This window comes from Mastomys coucha, unplaced genomic scaffold (genome assembly GCF_008632895.1).
Source record: "Mastomys coucha isolate ucsf_1 unplaced genomic scaffold, UCSF_Mcou_1 pScaffold13, whole genome shotgun sequence".
NCBI classification, from domain to species: Eukaryota; Metazoa; Chordata; class Mammalia; order Rodentia; family Muridae; genus Mastomys; species Mastomys coucha.
In genome coordinates this window covers 20,909,208-20,932,484 of record NW_022196895.1, presented here as the reverse complement: position 1 = coordinate 20,932,484, position 23,277 = coordinate 20,909,208, and the positions used below count along the sequence as shown (strand labels likewise).

Below are 23,277 nucleotides of genomic sequence, written 5' to 3'. Positions count from 1 at the left end.
AAAAGAAAGCAGAAGAAAGCACACCATCTCCAGCCCGGCAGTCCTGTGTAATGTGTAAACTCACTTCATCTTACAAAAGTGAAACATCACTGGGCACCTGAAATAGAGCAACATAGCCACCATATATAATCTTTTTAGAAATTGCTAGACTAGCTGGGCGGTGGTGGCGTACGTCTTTAATCCCAACAACTTGGGAGGCAGAGGCAGGTGGATTTCTGAGCTCGAAGCCAGCCTGGTCTACAGAGTGAGTTCCAGAACAGCCAGGGCTACACAGAGAAACCCTGTCTGGAAAAAAACAAAAACAAAAAAAAACCCAAAAAAACAAAAAGAAAAGAAAAAAAGAAATTGTTAAACTAAATTTAATATTTTTTCAAGAATTTCAGAATTTATATTTATTTATGAGAGGAGACTCATAATTCTCAGAAGTGGCTACATCAACATGACATATCAGACAGCTGCAAAAGTACTAGTTACAAAAAGATACTATAGATCAAAAAAGTCTCAATCCATCAAAAATACATAGAAGCCAGGTGAGGTGTATACCTACAATCCTAGCACTTGGGAGGCAGAGGCAGGTAGACCTCTGTGAGTTCAAGACTAGCCTGATCTACAGGGTAAGTTCTAGGTCAACCTAGGATACACAGTGAAACCCTGTCTAAAAACAAAAGTTGAAAAATTAAGACAGAGAAATCTTAAGTGTGAACACACATACATTCATACACATTCACATACACACACACACACACACACACTCACACCTTCACAATCACAAGTCAAGCTGGATTTGGTAGCACATTCCAGCACCAGGTAAAGGCAGAAAGAGCAAGCCAGCCTGAGTGACATGAAATCATGCCTCAACCTTTGCAACTAAAAATATATAGATTGAAAACTAGGAAGACAATGTGCTCTAGTTCCTGCCAGCCAGCTGATTTTTGCAATGTTGCACTGTACTCAATAAACTAAAAACAAAAAAATTTGATCTCTGGAGTCTCATGAAATATTTAATTTGACCACAACTGATCATTCTTTGGATATGTGAGGGAGCCTTTTTGGTGGGCAGAGCAGCACTCTGCTGACCTCTGTCAGTGCAAGTGAGCAGAAGGGTCAGAGGCCACATGGTAAGAGTGGGCTCAACTCCAATGGCAAAGAGCAGCATTCATTCTAAGACAAAGTTCTACTGAATCAAGTTGCAGGTGTCAATAACGGTGGACAGTGTTGTAAAGAGAAACTTTAATACTCTTGGGAGAAGAAATGTTAGGAGATAACACTTGGGTGTTTCTGGGAAGAGGGTGAATCAGGACACTGCACACAGTCTTTCAACACCGGGAGTACCTCAGATCCCACTGACAGGAAACACGGGGATGATAAATCCAAGGACGAATGCATCAGGTACACACCAAAGTTCACCTGTGATGGAGGCAACAGTCAAAAGACAAGGCGTGTTATTTTAAAAGTTAAAACCATTTGTAGCATGCCTTTGATCCCAGCATTCAGAAGGCAGAGGCATGTGTTTGGGTGTGTATAACGATGCAGACAGAAGCCAGAGGAGACCCTGTTTGCAGTTCCTCGGATGCCGCCCACCTCGTTTATTGAGACAGGGTCTCTCATGGTCTGCCACTCACCAGGTAAGGCAGGCTGGCCGGAGAGCTCCAGGGATCTGTCCTCTGCCTTCCCAGCTCTGAGATTACAAGCATGTGTCACAGTGTCCAGTTCTTTGAGTGAGTGAGTGAGTGAATGTGTGTGTGTGTGTTTGAGAGAGAGAGAGAGAGAGAGTAAGAGAGTGAGAAAGAGAGCTTTGAGGATCAAACTAAGGCTCTTGAGCTTGCAAAGCATGCACTTGGTGTCATCTCCCCAGCCTGTTTATTTATTATTTATTTGAGACAGACTTCATTTTAATGCAGGGTGACCTCGAATTCTATATGTAACCATGGATGTCCTCGAGCTCTTTGGAGGATCTAAGTGTTACCATCATACCCTGCTTCAAGAATATTTCAATGCAGCCTGACTGGAATGCTTCACAAAGTCCTAACAGAAAATGCAGAGGTGAAAATAAATGCTTCTAATGAATCTTGTATTTGTAATATAGAATGAACGCATAGTAAATGCTCCGCTTTTATAATCGAGAATTTACAACAACAACACAGGGTTATCTTAACCCCCTGAGGAGATGAACCACCGGGCTTAATAGCGTGAGCTTTCCTGAGCTCTCTCAGCAGATCACCCATCTACACAGAGCTAACTTACTTTGTTATAAGATCTCTGCGGTGAAGAGAATAGAGATCAAGCTACTAGAATTAATTTTTTTTCTTGAGGCAATAAGGAGATGGAAACCAGACCTCGGTACATGCTAGGTGAGCAAAGCAGTCTACCACTGAGCCACAAACCTAGACCTGTTGTTTTTATATTCCTTCTATTTCAATAAGATGGGAGAACACTAAAATGCTTATAACAAACAACAACCAACACTGGACGAAGCATCAGATGGCAAGAAAAATAATAGGAAACCACAGGCAAGCTCGGGACCTCGGTAAGAGCATTGGCTTTGGGAAGGTTAACAAACCCTGCACTGCTGAGAACTACTCAACACTCATAACAGCATGGGCATGTGCCCATGGCATGCAAAGATGAAGATGAGGCGCCATGTTGAGCACACGTCCCCCCCTACACATACCCACCTTTCTCCCCCGACTCTCAGAGAGTTTCTGGAAAACACCCTGGTTCCGCTGCCCAGTTTGCTGGTCGATACAAATCATCTGGCACCTGTGACAAGGCCCCAGAACCTGGCAGGGAGAGGGGACATGCGATGATGCCATCATGCTTTGCATGGTGGAATCAGAGACATTTGGCCAACCCTAAGCACAGAAGTGGCCATTCTTGCAGCACTTTCTGGGAATGGCCCGCGTGGGGTTGCTGGCTGAAAGGCTACTGCATGGGGGCTGTGGAGGAGAAAAAGAAAGACATGAAAGACCATCTTGATGGTTCCTAGAGACGGGAGGAATCTGAGAAAGGAAAGGACTCAGAACTGTGACGACAAACAGAAGCCGCCACCGAGCCAGGCACAGGGCACTGTGAGCTTTGAGCACCAACTATACACAGAAATTTCATCTAAAAGGAACTAGAAGTATTAACATAGATTCATGAACAGGGATCTGTCCTCATATAGTTGAGAATATGAAAACATGTATCTTGAAGATCACATAGTATTGAGGGTAACACATCTATATGGCGCTTATCACAAGGATTCAAATTAGCCTACAAGAAGCTGGGGATGTGGGTCAGAGAGCTAAGTGCTTGCCAGGAATTCATGAAGCCCTGAGTTCCATTCCTAACACTACATAAAACAGGCCCAATTGAAGTTACAAGTAGCCAAGGTGAAACATAGTAAGTAATAACTTGGAGTTATTGATAGAACAATATAGAATGTAGGTATGTATCCCTGCCTCCCTGCCTCCCTGCCTCTCTGCCTCTCTGTGCCTCTACCTCTGCCTCTGTCTCTGCCTTCGCCTCTGCCTCCAAAGAGCTGGGATTAAGGTGAATGCCACCAAGTCCAGCTTTAAGCCTTTTTTCTTATCTTTAAAAAAATCATTTACTGTCACAAATTCTTGTTGAAAATAAGTCACATACAGACATGTGAAGAATTAAAAGGGAAAACTCAGCAGTCATGGTGTCTCGTGTGGTAAATAGCCAGTAACTTGACAGCATCCAGGCTCACCTAGGAGACTCACTTCTGGACCTGTCTATGAGAGAGCTTCTAGATTGGGCTAGTGGGCGTAGGATGACCCACCCTAAATGTGGTCACTGCCATTTCATGGGCTGGGGTCACAGACTAATAAAAAGGAGAAAGAGCAGCTGAGCACGGGCATCCACTGCTCTCCACTTCCTGTCTGTAGACTCAGCGTGACTAGCTGCTTCACTCCTTCTGTCTAGTCTTCCTTGACATGATGGACTGTTATTGGCCCAAAGAGCATTAATAGCCTAACTTTAATTTGTTTCCAAGGTTAGGAATGCTGCCCAAAGAAAACAAAGTATTCTGAGATGTCTCACAGAAAGGTCCTTTGTTGCTGTTGTCAGATGGGTTTCTGACAGTGCTCCTGGCATAGTTTAGTTTTCTCTCCCTCTTGCATCCCTCCTCCCTGTGGCCTTCCCTCTTTCTTCTTTCCTCCTCCTCCCTCAGGTCTTCCCTCTATCTCTCCAAATATCTCACAAGGTAGATTAGTACCTACCTTGGTGTCCGGCAGGTTGTGTTAGAACAGATGCTTTTAAAACAGCAGAGATTCAGTGATGGAGAATAAGAATGGAAGAGGAGGTCAGCTTACAGGAAAATGACAGGAGAGATGCTGCCAGAACCAGGTTTACTGGAGAGAAAAGAAAGTGATTTTCGAGACAATGGCTGCCCCAATGAGATCTTATAGAGTTCAAGGATAAGAAAGATCATCGAGCCCCTTCATGGTAACCACCCAAGATCTGAGAACCCACTGATAACAATTTAGATAATTGTTACTGCTTTTCTGGATGCTAGACTGGTGTTCCATTTAGGCACAGAGCCTGGACACATGGCAGTCATGCGACAGCCAGGTTACACCTCTGCAATTACCAGGATCAATTCATACCCACTAAAGAGCTGACATTGTCCAACAGTGAGCCCTCCCTACAGCCTCCAGTCTACCTCTTCCAACAATTATTTACTGGACACTGGCACAGCCAGGATGCTCTAGGTCCCAGAGACATGCTAGGAAAAAAAGGGAGACATGGTCCATACCCTGTGTGGTCTGGGGGATAATGCAGGCAGCAAGCCAAGTAGAAACATATTAATGGGCAGCTTCCACGAAAGTGACCTCTAAGCAAAATGGTAATTAGAAAAGACAACAGGACAAAGGCCTGAGGCAGAAGACTGGCTTGCCCCTGGATGAAGGAAGGCCAGACTTAGAGGCAGACCTCATGAGTTTGTCAGTCATGTAAGGAATAGAGATTTAGATTGGAGCTTCCCTTCTACTTCTTGCACATTTAAGACTAAGGCTTGGGGACTGCGAATGGATGTCAATGGACATGCCTCTAACTATAATCTCCCATAGATGCCATTAAGGGCAAAAGCCAGAAAGGAGGGAAGAAGGGGAGGGAGGAGGAGTGAGGGGGAAGGAGAGAGTGGAGGAGGAAACAGAGGAAGGGAGGTGAGAGAGAAGACAGGAGGAAGGAGAAGAAGGAAGGAGAGGACAAAGATGAAGGGAGGAGGGAAAAGGAAGATGATACGAGGAGAAAGAAGATGAAAAGGAGAGGTGGCAGTAGCAATAGTCATAGGCCTTAAGTGGTCACTAAGCTCCTGGGTCACCCCTGAGCTCTATAGCAATGGGAGCTCCAGCATCAATCAATAAAGAGGATGTGCTCCCATACACACAAGCATTCACAGAAAACAGACTTAAGCCCAAATGTGATCCACAGAAGATGGTAAATAGAGAGATGGGCGCCTGCCACCATCTAGTTCTGGAGTTAAAAACAACAGTCACTGGCAGCCTTTGAGGAAAGCTAACCACCTCCTAAAACTTACCTGGAAATGTAAGGAGCCAATTGAAATCTCATCCCATCTCTCTTCTTCAAAAGCCTTGGCTCCCTTGGTAATGATATTGGCACGGAAGCGGGAGATGAGATCTTTCACAGAGAATGACTCCCCCTTTCCATGTTCATCACTGTTTAGACGAACCAAGAAGGGTGAATGGAGGGGGATGGCACATGCCCACACTGATGCAACAATTCTACACACTTGGCACTCCATGCCTGACTATACCAATTCTTCTCTGGCCTGAGGCCTGGATGCTCAGAACAAACTACTCTCATGAGTAGAATAGCAAGACACACACACACCTGACAGATATAGCCATGGCCCCTCCCTAGGATACGGTCCCAGCTCCAAGGAGAAGCATACAGGAGGCAAAGGGTGGATAAGTCTTAGATGAAGAAGCCAGATGAGCAGCATAAAGAGAACAAGGAATGATGCAGAAAATACCAGTTCTACAACATGGGTCAGGGCATAGACAGGGCAAGAGCTGTCAGCAGGCTGAACTATAAAGACCTGCTTTGAATAGAGACTGCACTCTCTCATGCAGACCACACATAAAGTATAAATAAAGTAAATAAAATAAAAACCATAGAGGATAAGATCTTTTTTGGTTGTTTGATGAGAGAAGATCTCCCTATGTTACCAGAGTTGGCCTCAAATATACAATCCCCCTGCCTCAGCATCCCTAGTGCTATTTTTATAGCCATGCGTCACCAGGCCCAGCTTGTATAATTCCTGTTTGAAAGTTTGTTTACTTCTACAAAATGACCTTCTATATTGCCATACACCCCAGTCCATTCAGAGGAACACACTGCAAACAGCTCTTAAAACTTCCCCCAACACGGGAACACACACTCTGTTCAGTCAAAGAATGAGCGAAACTATTTACAGTGAAAGAAATCTAAATAATAATCTTCAGCTGGGTTGGCTCGGATGAGGTATAAGTGGGGTGTGATCCCTACTAGATCTGGGTTCACTTGGATGCACACATCTGACTTTTCATAGTTTGACCAAATTCTAGATGTTCTAAGTTGGTATATGCTGGGAAGGAGCAGGAGACATTGACTAACCATGATAGACTATGTTCTGGGGGCAGAGCTGAAATTCTGTGGGTTGATGTAGAGGGGTTAAGGGTTGTGAGTCCCTTCTAAAAGGCAGTGGTCACACCGGAGCCAGGGACTAGGAGATCCAAGCCTAACTTCACCGCAAGCACCTCTGGCAACCTGAAGGGACTGCAGTGTCCCTTGATTCCAGATTTACTCTCAAAGCTGTTACAAGCTCCTTTGTGTTTTGTAATAAAGGAAGGCTTCTTGTCTGAAAACTACTGTGTTCCCATGCAAGTGGGAGAGCCCACCAATCTGCATCTAGAACACTGAGAAAAAAAAAAAAAAAAAAAAAAAACACCAAGCCCCTGCTCAGAGTCTCTTGCCTATGACATCACTGGGGCTGGCCAGCCTTGCTCTAAACCAGCTGCTGGGAAGCATTCCCTGCTGGCAGGAACCAGGGTTACAGCAAGCCTGTCTTCTCTAACCTTCCACATCACAGACCCAGAAAATGTCAGATTCATTATCCCTTGTCCTGCATGTGGGAGAGAAGGTCCCTTGATGCTGAGAAAATTCATAACACCAGAAACCTCAAAGCTGTGTCACAATTCTGCACCCGAGGAAAACAAACTGGTCCATGGCCAGGGAACCCTAGAGTGTGTTCTCTCAGAAGACTAGAAACTCTTAACAGCCGGTCTTGAGGGAAAGTCACGGAGAGTCCCATGGCCTCCTTTCAGCTGTGTCTGTTGCTGCTCAAGGTGTGAACATGTATGCAGAAGTCTACATGGCATATGAAAACAGAAGTGTCCCAGGTGCATGTATCTACCTTCCTGGCCTGAGAATGAGGAATGAGGAGCCTGTGCCCACTATGGCCTGATGGGACAGCTGGATGACTTTCCCTAATTAATTCCCTGGCTACCAGATTTGAGTTTCCTCTAAGGAAAAATGAGGAGTTGGTGTGGTCAGAACTTCCTAGAGTTGAGATGGTACCCTAACTGCATCTGTACCCTCAGGAGAGCCATGGGGGGGGGTGAGCATCCGGGGACACTGGCTGTGTCTGAAGGTGTATCCGACAAACAAAACCTGCCTGTAATCACACTCAAAACGTTTTTATAAGCACCCCTTGTGTGAAGTAGGGCAGGAATCCTAAGAGGCAGGAGACAGTAGGAGGGTGTGCAATGAAATTAGGTCAAGCTGGTAACAAATTAAAACAAGGAGTAGAAATAGAATAATTAAAACCAGAGCTGGGGGTTCTCCATGTTTCATGAGAGTATCAAGAAAGACCATGGAACACACTATATAGTCTTGACCTTAAATGCCTTCACAGGCCCATGGTGGAGGCTGGATCCCAATCACTCTACCACTAGAAATGGTAAACACTTTAAGACGTGGCACCACCAGGAAGTATGTGAGTCACTGGAGACATGTCTCCAAAGGGAACTGTGGGTGTCCCCAGCTTGTCTCCGTTCTCTCACAATGTACTCTTGCTAGGATGTCCCACGTGGGCCCAAAGCCACAGGGCCACCAGTCATGACTGATGCTTCAGAAGGCATGCATTCGCTTTCCAAGATGATTGCCCCAAACATCTGCTACAGCTACAGTAGGCTGATGGACACAGGCAGTAAATGAGAACCCTGGGAATGATTAATGGGAACTGAGGAAGGGGCTCACATGGTAATAGCTCAGTCCCCAGCACTAGCATACAAAGCCTTGCTTGGTGGCACCCACTTGTGATCCTAGTGCTGGAGAGGTGGAGTCAGGGAGATCCTGGGGCTTGAGAGTCAGCAGGTCTAACCTAGTCCTAGGTTCAGTGAGAGACCCCTGTCTCAGAAAACGAGATGGAAAGTGGTTGAGAAAGAAGCCTAACCGTGATCTGTAGCCTCCACAGCCACTTGTGTAGATAGATATCTTCATACCTCTCTATGCATGTATGTGCACGCACACACCCAAGGAAGGAAGGGAGTAGGGAAGGAAGGAGGGAAAAAGGAAGGAAGGAAGGAAGGAAGGAAGGAAGGAAGGAAGGAAGGAAGGAAGGAAGGCAGACAAACAAGAATTGGTCCAAAGGGTTCACTAACATCACTGAGCCTCATTTTTCACTGTAATGGCAGGGTCTGGACTCACCACCTTCCAGATATTTCCTTCCTAGGGTGATACCAGGCCCCCCCAGGGACAAATAGTTATATTTGTCTCCTGGCCTCAGGGAAAGGGTCTAACCTGGCATTTAACTGCTGCTGAAGCTCCAGAACACTTGATGTATTCACCAACAGATACTGAGCCTCATTCACCAGGGACAGGGCAACAGCAGTACCGGGAGGCTGGCCTGAAAAGGAAACACAGACAGAAGGGTTGCTTTCCAGGAAAGGCTGGCGAGTCTCAGCCTCAAGCCCTGCGGTTTCCAAAGGCAGATGCCTCCCACAAGGGGAAAAATGTCAATGCTGGGGAAAGCAAGGATGTTCTAAGCATGGCTCAAAACTCTCCAAAGACAGAAAGAAGAGGAAAAATAAGGTCCTAGTGTACTCCACATCAAATAATCCAGAGAAGAAAATAATAACACGCTGACATGAATTTATTCTGACAAATTCTGTTTCTGTAGCAAGGCCTTATTACATAGCCAGGCTGGCCTCGGGTTCCCGATCCTCCTGCCTCTACTTCCCCAGGTTATGGCCGTGTGCCACCACACTCAGCCTTAAGACAATGCTTGGAAGCAAAAGTGCAGGGCTAGAGCAAGCCCTGCCTGCCCTTGGCAAGACTGGGAGGCTTATGATGTGTGCACGCTGACATAGGGCTTCCATCATCTATTTTCATGTATACATACATGTGTGTGTGTGTGCATGTGTGCCTGCATATGTATTGAATGAATTTATTGATATTTTTTAAGATTTGTTTATTTATTTATGTATATGAGTACACACTGTAGCTGTACAGATAGTTGTGAGCCTTCATCTGGCTGTTAGAATTGACTGTACGACCTCTGCTTGCTCTGGTCAACCCCAGTCGCTCAGACCCAAAGATTTATTTATTATTATAAATAAGTACATTGTAGCTGTCTTCAGACACACCAGAAGAGGGCCTCAGATCTCATTATGGGTGGTTGTGAGCCACCATGTGGTTGCTGGGATTTGAACTCAGGACCTTAAGAAGAACAGTCAGTGTTCTTACCCGATAAGCCATCTCACCAGCCCTTGAATGAATTCATATGGGTGTTTGTCTGCATTATCCATGGAAACCTGAAGAATTGGATCACTTGAGACTAGAATGACTGACAGTTGTGAGCCACGATGTGTGTGCTGGAAATTGAACTTGGGTCCTCTGGAAGAGCAGCCAGTGCCTCTCACTACTAAGTCACCTCTACAGTCCCACAAAGACCTTCTAGGTCTAACCAGAGAGAATGAGATAGACAGACAGACAGACAGACAGGCAGGCAGGCAGGCAGGCAGGCAGGCAGGCAGACAGGCAGGCAGACTTTAGCAATAAACAGAAGAAAATAATCCAGCAGCCAGTGGGTTTACGAATGGTACTTGTGTAGAAGTAAACAGATTCAAAGCTATTATAAAGGGGGAAAAAACTGTTGAAAGAATCTGTGAAGTTCTTTTATTTTTACCTAAGATGGTGATAAAGGGTTGGCTGAGTCAGAACCTGCAGAGCATCTTTAAGCAGAGACAGTGGTCTCCAGAGTATGTGATCCCACTCCATCCTCTTTGGTCAGCCTAAGAAGGGAGTTACCATTTCATCCTCTACAAAGGGCCTTCTCCCCTGAAAGGCCACAGGGCTCCCAATGCTCACTGCCCTGGGGGCTGACCACCTCCAGCACAGCAAACAAAAGTCCCATTCAAACCCTGGAGCCAGCAATGGGGAAATGAAAGTCTCCACAGCAGGGGCAAAAGATCCTCCCACAGGTCAGGTGACAGCCAGTCCTTCACTGGCTAGGGAACTGCAGGACCCAATTAAGCTGTCAAGTGACAGATATGAAAGGCAATTCATTTTAGATCCCTGTGATCTGGTCACAGACCTCAGAAGACGGCTGAGTGACAGCGTGCTAACCAAGATCCCTTTCCCCTGCTCTTCGTTCGTGAGATTTCTCAGAAGTACGTGATGCGAGCAGTACCAGGTCTGTCTGCAAATGACAGACTCTCAAACCTGGGAAAGCCCTGCTAGCGTTCCAAGACTTGCCCTTTATGTTCAATAGTTATTTTTCAAGCTATACTTTAGATTTGTGTTGTTTTGATTGACTAGACATTGCTAAAGACATAAGAACTTAATCCAAGAGAAATTTCCTAACCCAGATGGTCTAAGCAAACTTTATAGCCTTCTTATATGTTTCAATTTATATTGTTTTTAGTTTTATAGAGATGTGAGAGGGTAAGCAGAAAGAGAATTCTATGCATGAAACAGCTCTGACAAGATTCTACTGAAGAAGAAATGAAATACAAGTTTGAAAGGAAAAGGAAAGAATTCAAATGCTAGGCATGGTGGCATACTGTCATCTTAGCACCTGGGGGACAGAGGGACAGAGGCAGGCAAATCTCTGAGTTCAAGGCTAGCCTGATCTACAGAGCTAATTCTAGGACAGCCAGGGCTACACAAAGAAACCCTGTCTTGAAAAAAAAAGAAAGAAAGAAAGAAAGAAAGAAACAAAAACCAAAAATAAACAAAGGCATATACACGGGCTGGGGAGATGGCTCAGTGGATGAAGTGTTTGCCATGCGGCATGAGAGTAAAAGCTCAGATTATCAGGATCTACACAACACTAGATACAGTACTGTGCATTTGTAATTCCTGCACACCTAAAGTGAGATGGGAGACAGAACCAGGAGAATCCCAAGGATGTAGGGATAATCTCTTGTGTACTTTATGGAATCCTCACCTGTCAATAAAAATCTGATGGCCAATAAGCTGAGGCAAGATTAGAAGATGGGACATGTGGCAGAAAGAGGGGAACTCTGGGAAATAGTGAGGTGGAAATAGTCCCCACCTGGACTCCGAGGGCCTCTGAGTCGTTATTCAAGAACTGAGGCTTGAACGAAAAGGCCCATGTTGACCTAAGAGCTTGAGGTCCATCTAGTCTAGTGTAAGCAGCAGTGAGCCAGAAATTCTTTCTCAAGCAAGGCACACATGCACGCATGCACACACACACCACATACACACATACCAAATACACACATACACCACACACACATATCATATATATATACACTTACACCATACACAAACCATACACACCACACCATACACATACACACAAACATACACAGATCCTACACATATTAAAAACATATATATTTATGTATATGCTACATATATACACAGAGATATCAGCTCACATACATGTATTTTAATGAAAACTCATGAAATTTGCATTGCTATGGCATTAAGATGATTATCACAGCACTGAAATAACTATGGACAAGTTGGAAAGATTCCTGTACACGTTTTAACTCAAAATAACATTGGATAAAATGTGCTGCAGGGCTGCAGAGATGGCTCAGCAGGTAAGAGCACTAGCTGTTCTTCCAAATGACCCCGGTTCAGTTCCTAACACTCACACAGTGGCTAACAACTGTCTATAATCCCAGCTCCAGAGGAGCAGATTCCAGCATCTGGACTTTAAGGGATTCATGTGGTGCACAGACATATATGTAAGCAAAACACTTGTGCACACAAAATAAAAATAAAGTGCTCTGCAGATACTATCTTTTGCAACTATTTGAACTCCTTTGAAACTTTAGATAAAAATGTAAAAATACTCTGGGGAATAATAATTTTTTTCCCCTAAAATCTTCAAGAACAGGATTGGTGTAAGGCCAGCTAGACCCAGGGAATTTTGTTCTGAGAAAGGCATTCTGGAAGCAATCATAAGCCCACTGCTATCCTGCTCCGATTCCATTTGTGCGTCCACAGGCCTGGTCTCTCCTCTGTGCCACCCCCCATTGCTGCATCAAGATTTGCCAGCTTTGGTTCTATATCCCCATGTTTCTTACCATAGTGTAGCTGTACCCCAACCCTCAAGGCAGGTCACAAAACTCCCAGCTTAGAACCTTGCAGTGTGTCCTGTGGTCACGAGATGAAGTCAGGAGTCAGTTGCCCTATGAATCCACTTTCTAGGCTGGGTGTGACACGCACAGTAACCCAACACTCTGTCCCAGTGAGGTACCTTTTCTAGGCGTCTTCCTTGCATTTCGCTGGAAGTGTGGACTTTGCTTGATTAAATGACATAGACGGCCAAAAAACTTTGACAGCCATCTTGAAACATTTTCTCCACAATCATAAGTATTTACCCTGGTCAAAAAGAAATAAGTTAAATAAATAAAATGTTTATGTAGCAGCTCTTTGAACAATTATTCAAATATAAAATAGGCAAATTAAAATAAGATATCACACACACACACACACACACACACACAAATGTTGCCAAGTCCCCACAACCAGGCATCCTGAAGCAGACAGCTTAGAGAGCTCCAGAGATCTCTCCCAAGTTCAAGAAAATCTGAGATGTGGGGTCCATGGGAGGCTTTCAGAGTTTTTACACACCCTCTTGAAAGACCTTCGTTAAATTAATTGCTGACACTGGGAACACATAGATCAGACTTTGAGACTTTCTAGCATGATATTTTGCTTTAATAAGGCCTTGAACCCAGAATCATGTCCTGGTTTTTTGTTGTTGTTGTTGTTATTGTTTTGTCTTTTTAAAGATTTATTTATTTATTTTATGTATGATGCTCTATCTGTATATACACATGCATGCCAGAAGAGGGCATCAGATCCCATGATAGATGGTTGTGAGCCACAGTGTGGTTGCTGGGAATTGAACTCAAGATTTCTGGAAGAGCAGGCAGTAGACCAGGCTGGGCCATCTCTCCAGCCCTCGTGTCCTGGTTTTCACAATGGGGCTGATGGAATGTTTCCTCTCATAGTAGGATCACATGGGCTGATATGTTTCATTCACAAAAATTAATGCTGAGACTATGAGGTAATGATGTGTAAGTAAATCTGTTGATCTGGTGTTTTAAAAGTGTAGAACCTGGGACTGGAGAAATAGCTCGGTTGTTAAGTGCAGTTGTTCTTCTAGAGAATCTGAGTTCAGTTTTTAGAGTTTACATGGCAGCTCACTGCTGTCTGTAGCTCCTGCCCAAGGTAGGAGGATGGGGACCATGGGAATGATGCCTCTTCTAACTTCTGAGTGCACCAGGAACATACAATATGCACATACACACATGGAAGCTAAACACTTAGACATATGAAATTAAATAAACTCGAAGATACTCTAGAATCTTCTTAAATGTATATGGTAAAGATCCAAGGTCATGACGTCTTACCTTGGGATCACAATATCTTAGGTTACAAAGTAGATATTGCTGAAAACTTTAATTTTCCTGGGGAAAATAGCTGGCTCCTTTCTGGAAGGACCTGAGACCAAAGAAGCCAGTTTGTAGCACTAGCCCCTGTGCTTTCAGAGACCACACCAAGGTCACAGCCATCACCACAGACCCATGGTTCTGAGCAGAAGTGCCTCTGGCCTCCAGTCATCTAGATAACGTTATTTACACTGTGTCCAACTCAGATGCAGCCAAGTGAAATGTATGTGCGACTAAGTAAATATCTGCACATATTCTAGACAGGCAAGACCTCTCAATGGGTTAGACCCTTACTGCCATGCATGATAACCTGAGTCAGTCCCCAGAACCCACATGGTAGAGGAAGAAAACTAATGCCTACAAGTTTTCCTTTGACCTTCATACACATGCTATGGCACATGCACTCACACATACACACGCACATACACACACACACACACACACACACAGATAAATAGGGAAAATAATTATACATATCACTATGTGAATATATTTCTTTCTGTCAGCAGTTTTGCTTATAGCAAGTTGGGAAAGTGTTTACCCAAAATTCATTGTCCCAGTGAAAAATACACTGGAATGAATATTTAAATTGTTAAAACTGTAAAAATTGGTACAAATACTACTAGCAAGAAGATGTAGCCCTGCTTAACACTTCAGCCTCCAAGATGGCAGACATTCTGTTGGGCATCATCATCACATTAACACCTTTTTTTTTTTTCTTTCCTAGAGGGAAAACCTCCAGAAGAATCCTTGTGCATCTGTTGGGAGCTTTGTGGTTGATTCTGATTGACACACTAATTGGATTAAAAACACTAGGAAATTATAGGCACCCCTTTGGGCATGTCTGTGAGAGTTTCCATGAGGATGCTTCCAGATAGGACCAACTGAGGTAGAAGAGACACACCCTAACTATGAGTAGCATCAACTCCATAGGCTGTATGTCTAAAAGGGGGATAGGCAAAGACTATTCCAACAGCTACATTCCCCTTTCTCTGCCTCTATCTGTCAAGATATGATCAAGCATCCTTGAACTCTGTTGTCATAGCTAGCAGCCATTCCTGACACCATCCCTTCCCAATCATGGGGACCGAACCCTCAAACCACGAGCCAAAATTTACCCTCCCCCACTGAGAAGCTCTCCCTAAATATTAGGTCACAGCACTGAAAAAAAGTAACGTACACAGACACTTGGGCTCAGTTCAGGTGTAACTTTAGCAAGTCCCATCATGACTTGGGTGACTGAATCCACAGCAGTTGCCAAGGGAAACACATCTATTTATGCAGTCCTACTATCTACTGAACATACCTGTATTTCTTTCCATCCAAGGTTTGCATTAATTAATAAATAATTCATAATCTAGAAGTTATAAGGTGGGGGATAGGTGGGTGTATATTCAATGTTTACATGTGGGATGCACATCTGTGTCCAGGTACATGAGCATATGGGCGTATGTGTGGAGGCCAGCGGTCAAATTTGGGTTTCATTCCTCAGAAGCCATCCAACTTTATTTCTTTCAAAACTTCAATTTGTTAACTGTATGTCTCTTTTTAAGATTTATTTTATCAATATGAGCATTTTACCTGAATGCACAGATATGCAAAACCTGGTGCCTGCCAAGCTTAGAAGAGGATGTCAGATCCCCTGGAACTGGAGTTACAGATGGTTGGAAACCATCACGTGGGTGCTGGGAACCAAACCAGGTCCTCTGGAAGAGCAGCAAGTTTCTTAACCACTGAGTCATCCTTCAATCCCATGCTTTCTGTATCAGAGTCTCTCCTGGAACCTGGGCTTATCCATGTGGCTAGCACCCCTGGGACCACCTGTCTCCTCCTCCCCGATGCTGGGATTGCAAGGGTATAACATTACACACATATTTTTCCTCGTGCTTGAGTGTTGACCTTATTGACCTAGCTGTCTCCCCAGCTCCTGCTTATTATTCATAAATCTCTAGTGAACTGTCTAAAGTTACATTTTTTATTGAGGGAGAAGATTGGTTGGTATTTGCTTGGACAGGGTTTTCATTATTGGAAAATTTGCTATTGTGTGTTTTTAGGAATAGGTCGTATTTAGGTCACAAGGGATACAGATGCTAAAACACTACTGATGAGAATGAGACAGGTGAGGAGGGCAGGGAATAAGCCCTTGGGAGTCATAAATAGGGAAGAGCATGACAGGCAGAGGGAACAGCAAATACAGACTTGAAAGTGGAACGTGCTGATTAGGCATGAAGCCTGCACGGTTGGGTAGAGTGTGCAGCAGACAGAGTAGGAGTAAGGAGAATACGGTATAGGGCAAAGCCCTCTCCTCCCTCTGGACCACTGTGTTCATGGAGCCAAGCGTGTTGTATGCCTTCAAGCCTCACCTGTCTGCACACACTCTGCTTTGGCAAATCTGGGTCTGTTCACCGTCTTCCTCCAGAGGCACCTGTATAGGCTCCATCCCTAATGAACAGAAGTTTTCATGAACAGAAGGTAGAAGCAAACTGAGCATCACACAAAGCAGATGACTGTGCAAGTGAATGTTCACTGTTAGGAAACACATTAATTTTAATGACATTGGAATTTGGTTAGATGAGGAAAGTGGCTGGCTCTTAGAAGCTGAAAGCAAAGAGACTTTATTCCTCACTCTCAGCACCACAGTGAGTGCTTCAAAGAGCTTCCTGGTGTGATATCCATACTGGGCCGTGGCAACCACAGTCCCCAGGACCTTTTACAGATTTCTTTAATAGATTCCTCTGCTCTAGGAGTCTAGTTTTTGAAGTCATTGTTCTCGAAGCTACCTAAAGCCCTTAGAAACAGACAAGTAGATAGTCATACTGCCCCAAGCACGTCTGATTTCATCTGGTCTACGAAGCTCAGCAGGGTCAGGCCTGGTTGGCACTTAGATGGGAGAAATAGACAGGAAGGATGCTGCTGTAAAGGAAGCTACTGGCAGAGAGTATGTATTTCCAGAATTAGATTAGCCATGCATCAACAATCATCATTGCTTTTAAAAAGTTGCACTTACGAAATTGGAAAGGGATTCCAACATTGTTCAATTGTTATATACACCATATAAATACAGGACTAACATGCACATGTAATAGATTAAATAATAACATATTAGTATCTTGGGTACATGAACTTGAATAAAAGGTATACGAAAAAGAAATCTACACTCCAACATCACTAATAAAAAAGATATAAAAATACTCAACATGATACTATCTAGTCAAAGCGTTAAGACATATCACCACATACTATTTTTTTTCCTCGAGGCAGAAGGATAGTTCCAGACAAGATAATCCACTAACATATCACACACATTAACAGACGATGAGACCCAAGCATGTTTGTGTCAAGGGTCCTACAAGGCCACTTGTCTAGAGAAGAGCTGGACCCCAAGACAGAGAGGAGAGGGCAACAGAACAGCACAAGAACAAAAGCACTGTGCCCTTAAGAAAAGGCAGAAGGTGAGCCATTTCCAACAGGGCTTACTATTGTTTCCCCCATGTTGCGAAAGTGCCTTGGTGGGACAGGGAAGCTGCAGCTACAGGAAGTTCTTCCATGGCAGAGCAGAGAGGACTCTGAGGCAGCCACGGCACTGGGAGCTTTTCAGTCCATTGGAAGCTGCAGATCTCGTCAGGCTACTGGTACGTTATGTCTTATAGGTGTGTCTGGAGGATACTCGGGACACTGGAAGACATGAGGCCTGAGCAGGAGAAGAGAGACTTGCTTCTTAAATGTGTTCTTCTTCTTCTAAAACTACTAAGTGAATAAATAAAAATAAAAATCAGCTGCCGGGCGGGCAGTGGTGGCGCACGCCTTTAATCCCAGTACTTGGGAGGCAGAGACAGACAGATTTCTGAGTTCGAGGCCAGCCTCGTCTACACAGTGAGTTCCAGGACAGCCAAGACTACACAGAGAAACCCTGTCTCGGGAAAAAAAAAAAAAAAGTCAGCAGCAACTGAGATGCCCTTCAGCTAAGCAACGGACAAATGCACCTTATGACATTCATACTCAGACACACTTTTCAGTAGCACACAGCTACTTGTCATGTTATATGCAGGACTTGGGTAGATCTCAAAACGATCATGCTGAGTGTAGGAAGCTGCTGCTGAACTTCACATATGATAGATGCCCTTGGTTCCACTGACTCTTTGCTCATCAGACATTAAGGTTGCAGAAAGAGAAACAACAAAAGGGGTGGCACATGAGCTTCCCTGGGGTGATGAGGTTTTGTACTTGAGCTGTAGGGGGTGGTTACACAAATATGCACATGTATTAAAATTCTTACAGTAGAACAAAGGGTCAATATCAGTATTCACTTTGGAACTTAACAAATATTACCGGGGCTAGGGAGATGGCTCAGCGAGCAAGAACACTGACTGTTCTTCCAAAGGTCCTGAGTTCGGATCCCAGCAACCAAACCACATGGTGGCTCATAATCACCCCTCCTCTGGTGTATCTGAAGACAGCTACAGTGAGTTACGCTGGAGTGGGCGGGGGCTGGAGTGAGCGGGTGCTGGTCTGAACGAGTGGGGCCTGAATGAGTGGGGCCGGAGCAAGTGGAGCCAGCAGAGGTCCTGAGTTCAATTCCCAGCAGCCACACACATGATGGCTCACAGCCATCTGTACAGCTACAGTGTACTCATACACATAAAATAAATTAAAAAAAAAAAGAAATATTACCAATTGGTTTAAGGAAAACTCAACCATGGGACCAGAAAAAACACAGGCAAAAGACAAAGTCATGAAGACATGGTTGTAGGATGTCATAAAAGTTCAACTACAGTTGGGTAGAAACTAAGATATTCTGCAAGTGGGGAGGGGGAAGACCCAGCAGAGCTGTAGAGAATTTCAGATATAAATATATAATATTATATATACTATACTTATAGTATATATAATTTATATAGAATACATAATTTATATATAAGTATATATTATATATAGCTTACATATAATATATGTTATATATTTTAGTCTTTATTTATATAAAATATATAAATATAATATACTTATATATAGTATATATAAATATAATATACATAATACATTATAAATATAAGTATATTAATTTATATATCATACTTATTTTATATGATATAAATTATATTATATATTATTATATATTATATATTACATATTACATGTTATATATCATATATCATATTATATATTATATGTAATGGTTATCACCATTACCATTGGATCAATGGATAAAAGTGCCTAAAACACAAGTCTGATGACTTGAGTTCATCCTGAGAACACACATAAAAAGCTAGATATGGTGGGATGCCTCTGTAATCTCAGTACATTTGCAATGAGATAGGAGTCAGAGACAGGAGAATAGAAAGCTTAAGGTCCAGCTAGCCTGGAGTATACAACACAACAGCAAAAACAAGAGAGACCTTGTCTCAAAAGCAACGTGGGAAGAAAGAACTGACTTCCTAAAAGTGGTTCTGTGATGTCCACACACATGTGCACCCACACTCACACACATACAATGATTTGTATAAGGAAAAAAAAATACAGGAAGGAGAGGGAAGCTTAAGAAACTAAGCCAAATATTAAATATTATCTAAACTTGATAGTGTAGCTCTGTATTATGTTAATTTCTGCCTCTGTGCTGGTGAATACTATAGCCATTTAGATAAGTGTATAGCTATTTAGATGAATTAAAATATAGTAAGTTTTGAAATTCAGCTCTGGTATCTGCCTGGGCACATTTTGAAGATTCAATGGCCAGATATGACCAGCAGCTGCCAACTGTACAGTGTAGCTGCTGAACACCCCCGTCATCTTAGAAAGTCACTGGACAGAGCTCTCTCTTATATGTTCAAGAGGAAAGAACAAAGCATAAAACACAAAGCATGGTGGGTAAGGACAAAGAATGCAAGTACAGAGAGCCCTAAGATCCCAGGCTTTTATCCCATTTCTTCTGACAAATTCCCCCCAAATAAAAAGAAAACCACCTCTCTGTTGTCTCCCCTGGTCATGGTTTCATTTACTTGAAGATAATGCTAACATTTGAGAGAGGAGAGACCATCAGGCTTTTGTTTTGTTTTCTAGTCTGAGAATGGAAGCTGCCCCAGCGGTCTCGCTGTGGAAATGAACCATTTCATACCTTCTGCTTTGATGACCATGATTCTCTGCTGCAGGTCGATGAAGGGCTGGATCAGGCAGAGCCGTGGCTCCTGCTTCTGACTCAGGCAAACACCATTGTGATTCACAACCATCCAGTTTCGGTCGTAGAGCAGCCCTTGGCTCCCCACAGGCCACTTGGTCACCTAAACAAAAGCAGGGGATTTAGGTAAGGGCTCCTCAAAATTATCCATATCACTACATCAAAGACTTCCATATCATTATATACATGCAGATGGCCTTCATAAAGTCAATGTATCCTCTCAAAGGATGAGAGGAGGAAGACACACAACAGAGGGAGGTTTGCAAAAAAGTGTGGAAATTCAAGACCTTCCCTTTAGTCTCCAAATCCAGTGTGCAACCTTCTCCACTGATAAGGAAAGGTATGTGCATGCAAAACATTCAGAATGCAGGAGTCTACAGTAGCAAGGTTCTGTCTTACCCCAAGGCCCCACAGGGGCCCACAGACCCTTTCTGTGTAACCTTCCACTGCAGTTGATGCTGGTCCAGTTGTATCCTTACACTACGCACATGTAACTATACTGAAATGGTCAACTGAATTAGTCCACTCCACTTCAATTGTATAAGTTTTCTTGCTGTCCTAGTTTCAATCGGTATGACAAGTAATCTGGCCAAGAGCAGTTTTGGGGGTGAAAGGGCTTATACTAGGTTGGAAAGAAAGAAGGCTAGAGAGGAAAGGGGGAGTAGGCCCCTTTAGACTACTTCCTGCTGATTAGGGAAATCAAGATTCTTGGTGCAAATCCAATCAGGATATCTCCAACCAGCAAACAACAACCCAGCAAGCCAGGAACCCAGCATCCCAGCATCCCAGCAACCCAGCAACCCAGCAACCCAGCAACCCAGCAACCCAGCAACCCAGCATCCCAGCATCCCAGCATCCCAGCAATCCAGCAACCCAACATCCAGCAACCAGCAACCCAGCAATAGCAAAAATAGCAGCACCAGCAGGATCAGCAGCCACTGTCCTCTCAGGGCTCTCCCATTTATACCCTCTCCAGAATCCCCAGAATTAAACTCTCTGTAGCTGGCAAAAACCACACCCCTGCTAGTGCACCAGGCAAATCATAATCACCTGCTGGGAAGCAACCTCTTATCCCACACCTTGGATTAAAACAAAAACACATTCATAGAACATAACTGGGTTTTTAAAACCAAAGTAGTATTTCCTCTCTCTGGGTGACTCTAGCTCATGGCAATCCAGTAATAAAAAAATAACCAGCAAACCTGCATTATTCATATTTGTGCAGATTTTAAATACAAAGTATATCTATGTGTCCAGATACTGTACGCCAATGCCATTCACAACCAAAAGGATTGGACTGAAGTCAGTATATCCAAGAGAAGTCCCAGTGAGGATCCAGTATTGATGGTGTAACAGAAGCCAGAGGCCGTGAGCCAGACCATGACTCACTGTAATGGTCATTTGCAAGAAAAGCTGTCTGGGCAAAAGGGTTTACTGTGTGACACACTGTGACATGCTGCAGCTTCCACTATGAGATGTTGGTTGGAATTCTTTTGGAGGAAAGATACATGGCAGAGGGTAGGTATGGAGGGATGGGAAGATGAGTGGAATCGGAGTGCATGATGGGAAATTCACAAAGAATCAATTAAAAGTTAAAAAAAAAAAAAAAAGGAGAAGAAGAATGGATAGAAAAAACCCAAGCCTATTGAGCCTCAGAGTCTGGGTGTGCTCTTCCTGTGCTTATAGCCCATCTTTGAAAACAAGGGAGAGGCAGAGCCCTGTCTGCTCAGGACTTGTGAGCTCACATGCTCACTGTTGTATACGCCTTGTGACCGAAACCTGACATTATGGAAGCAATGGAAAGGAGGAATAGTTTGTTTTGGCTTCTGGTTTGAGGGTACAACCCATCATAGTGGGGAAGGCATGGTGGTGGGAACAGCTTGAGCCTATGGTGGCAGAAGTGTGAGCTGCTCACTCTGATTTCCTCAGGCCAGGAGGCAATGAAGAGACAAAAGCAGAGTTGAGCTGTAAAATCCACTTTCTTCAGCTTGAATCTACCTCCCAAAGATCCTACAGTGTCCTAAAACAGTACCACCAACTGGGAATGAAGTGTTACATGACCCGTAAGAGACATTTTACATCCAGGCTCCCAGAGAACCACCCTGGAAAGCAGGCCAACAAACAGTCATGATCTCTTACGAGGAGCCTTCTGAGGAGCCAGAGATTGTGCCGTCCCAGAGAATCAAGAGTCTGGAATCTTTGCAGCTTCAGATTGGCCACAACAAGGAAGACTGTATTTCAGATAACTAAAGCTGGCTGACAGCCAAGGAAAGCCACCTGTCCCCCAATGCGAGGAAGATCACCGGAACAGCATGTTTTCAAGTGTGTGACATAATTCAGTATCTACAAAAGGTTACTTCCAGACTCCCCTAAAAACACTCAGGTCTGGTAGATGTAACCAGACCTGTGTAACTTAGGTGTGGTGGCTTGTACTTGTAATCCTGGTGAAGTGAAGACAGGAAAATGACTGAGTGCAGCTGGCTAGTAAGCCTACTAAGAGAGATCCAGGCCAGTGAGAGGCTAATCTCAACAAACAAGATGGAGGCACCTAAGGAATGATGCCTAACATCATCCCCTGAGCTCCACATGCATACACATGCTCACACCTCCACATGCATACACATGCTCACACCTCCACATGCATACACATGCACACACTTCTACATGCATACACATGCTCACACCTCTACATGCATACACATGTACACACCTCCACATGCATACACATACACATACCTCCACATGCATACACATGCTCACACTTCCACATGCATACACATGCTCACACCTCCACATGCATACACATGTACACACTTCCACATGCATACACATACACACACCTCCACATGCATACACATGTACACACCTCCACATGCATATACATACACATACCTCCACATGCATATACATGCTCACACTTCCACATGCATACACGTGCACACACCTCCACATGCATACACATGTACACACCTCCACATGCATACACATACACATACCTCCACATGCATATACATACACATACCTCCACATGCATATACATGCTCACACCTCCACATGCATACACATGTACACACTTCCACATGCATATACATATACATACCTCCACATGCATATACATGCTCACACCTCCACATGCATACACATGTACACACCTCCACATGC

The 23,277-nt window shown here is 43.9% G+C and overlaps 1 protein-coding gene across 1 annotated transcript in view; it reads right to left on the bottom strand.

The window, feature by feature from the left end:
• Nucleotides 1-988: 988 nt before the first annotated feature.
• Mocos (molybdenum cofactor sulfurase) overlaps nucleotides 989-23,277 on the bottom strand; it is a 48,355-nt gene continuing 26,066 nt past the window's right edge. Inside the window, exons 9-15 of the mRNA XM_031365150.1 lie at nucleotides 20,056-20,218; nucleotides 16,310-16,388; nucleotides 12,746-12,870; nucleotides 8,809-8,914; nucleotides 5,543-5,681; nucleotides 2,676-2,780; nucleotides 989-1,407 (exon numbers count right to left, since the gene is read on the bottom strand). Of these exons, the coding sequence (XP_031221010.1) occupies nucleotides 1,255-1,407; nucleotides 2,676-2,780; nucleotides 5,543-5,681; nucleotides 8,809-8,914; nucleotides 12,746-12,870; nucleotides 16,310-16,388; nucleotides 20,056-20,218 (870 nt within the window). The 3' untranslated portion in view covers nucleotides 989-1,254. The remainder of the gene's footprint in view (nucleotides 1,408-2,675; nucleotides 2,781-5,542; nucleotides 5,682-8,808; nucleotides 8,915-12,745; nucleotides 12,871-16,309; nucleotides 16,389-20,055; nucleotides 20,219-23,277) is intronic.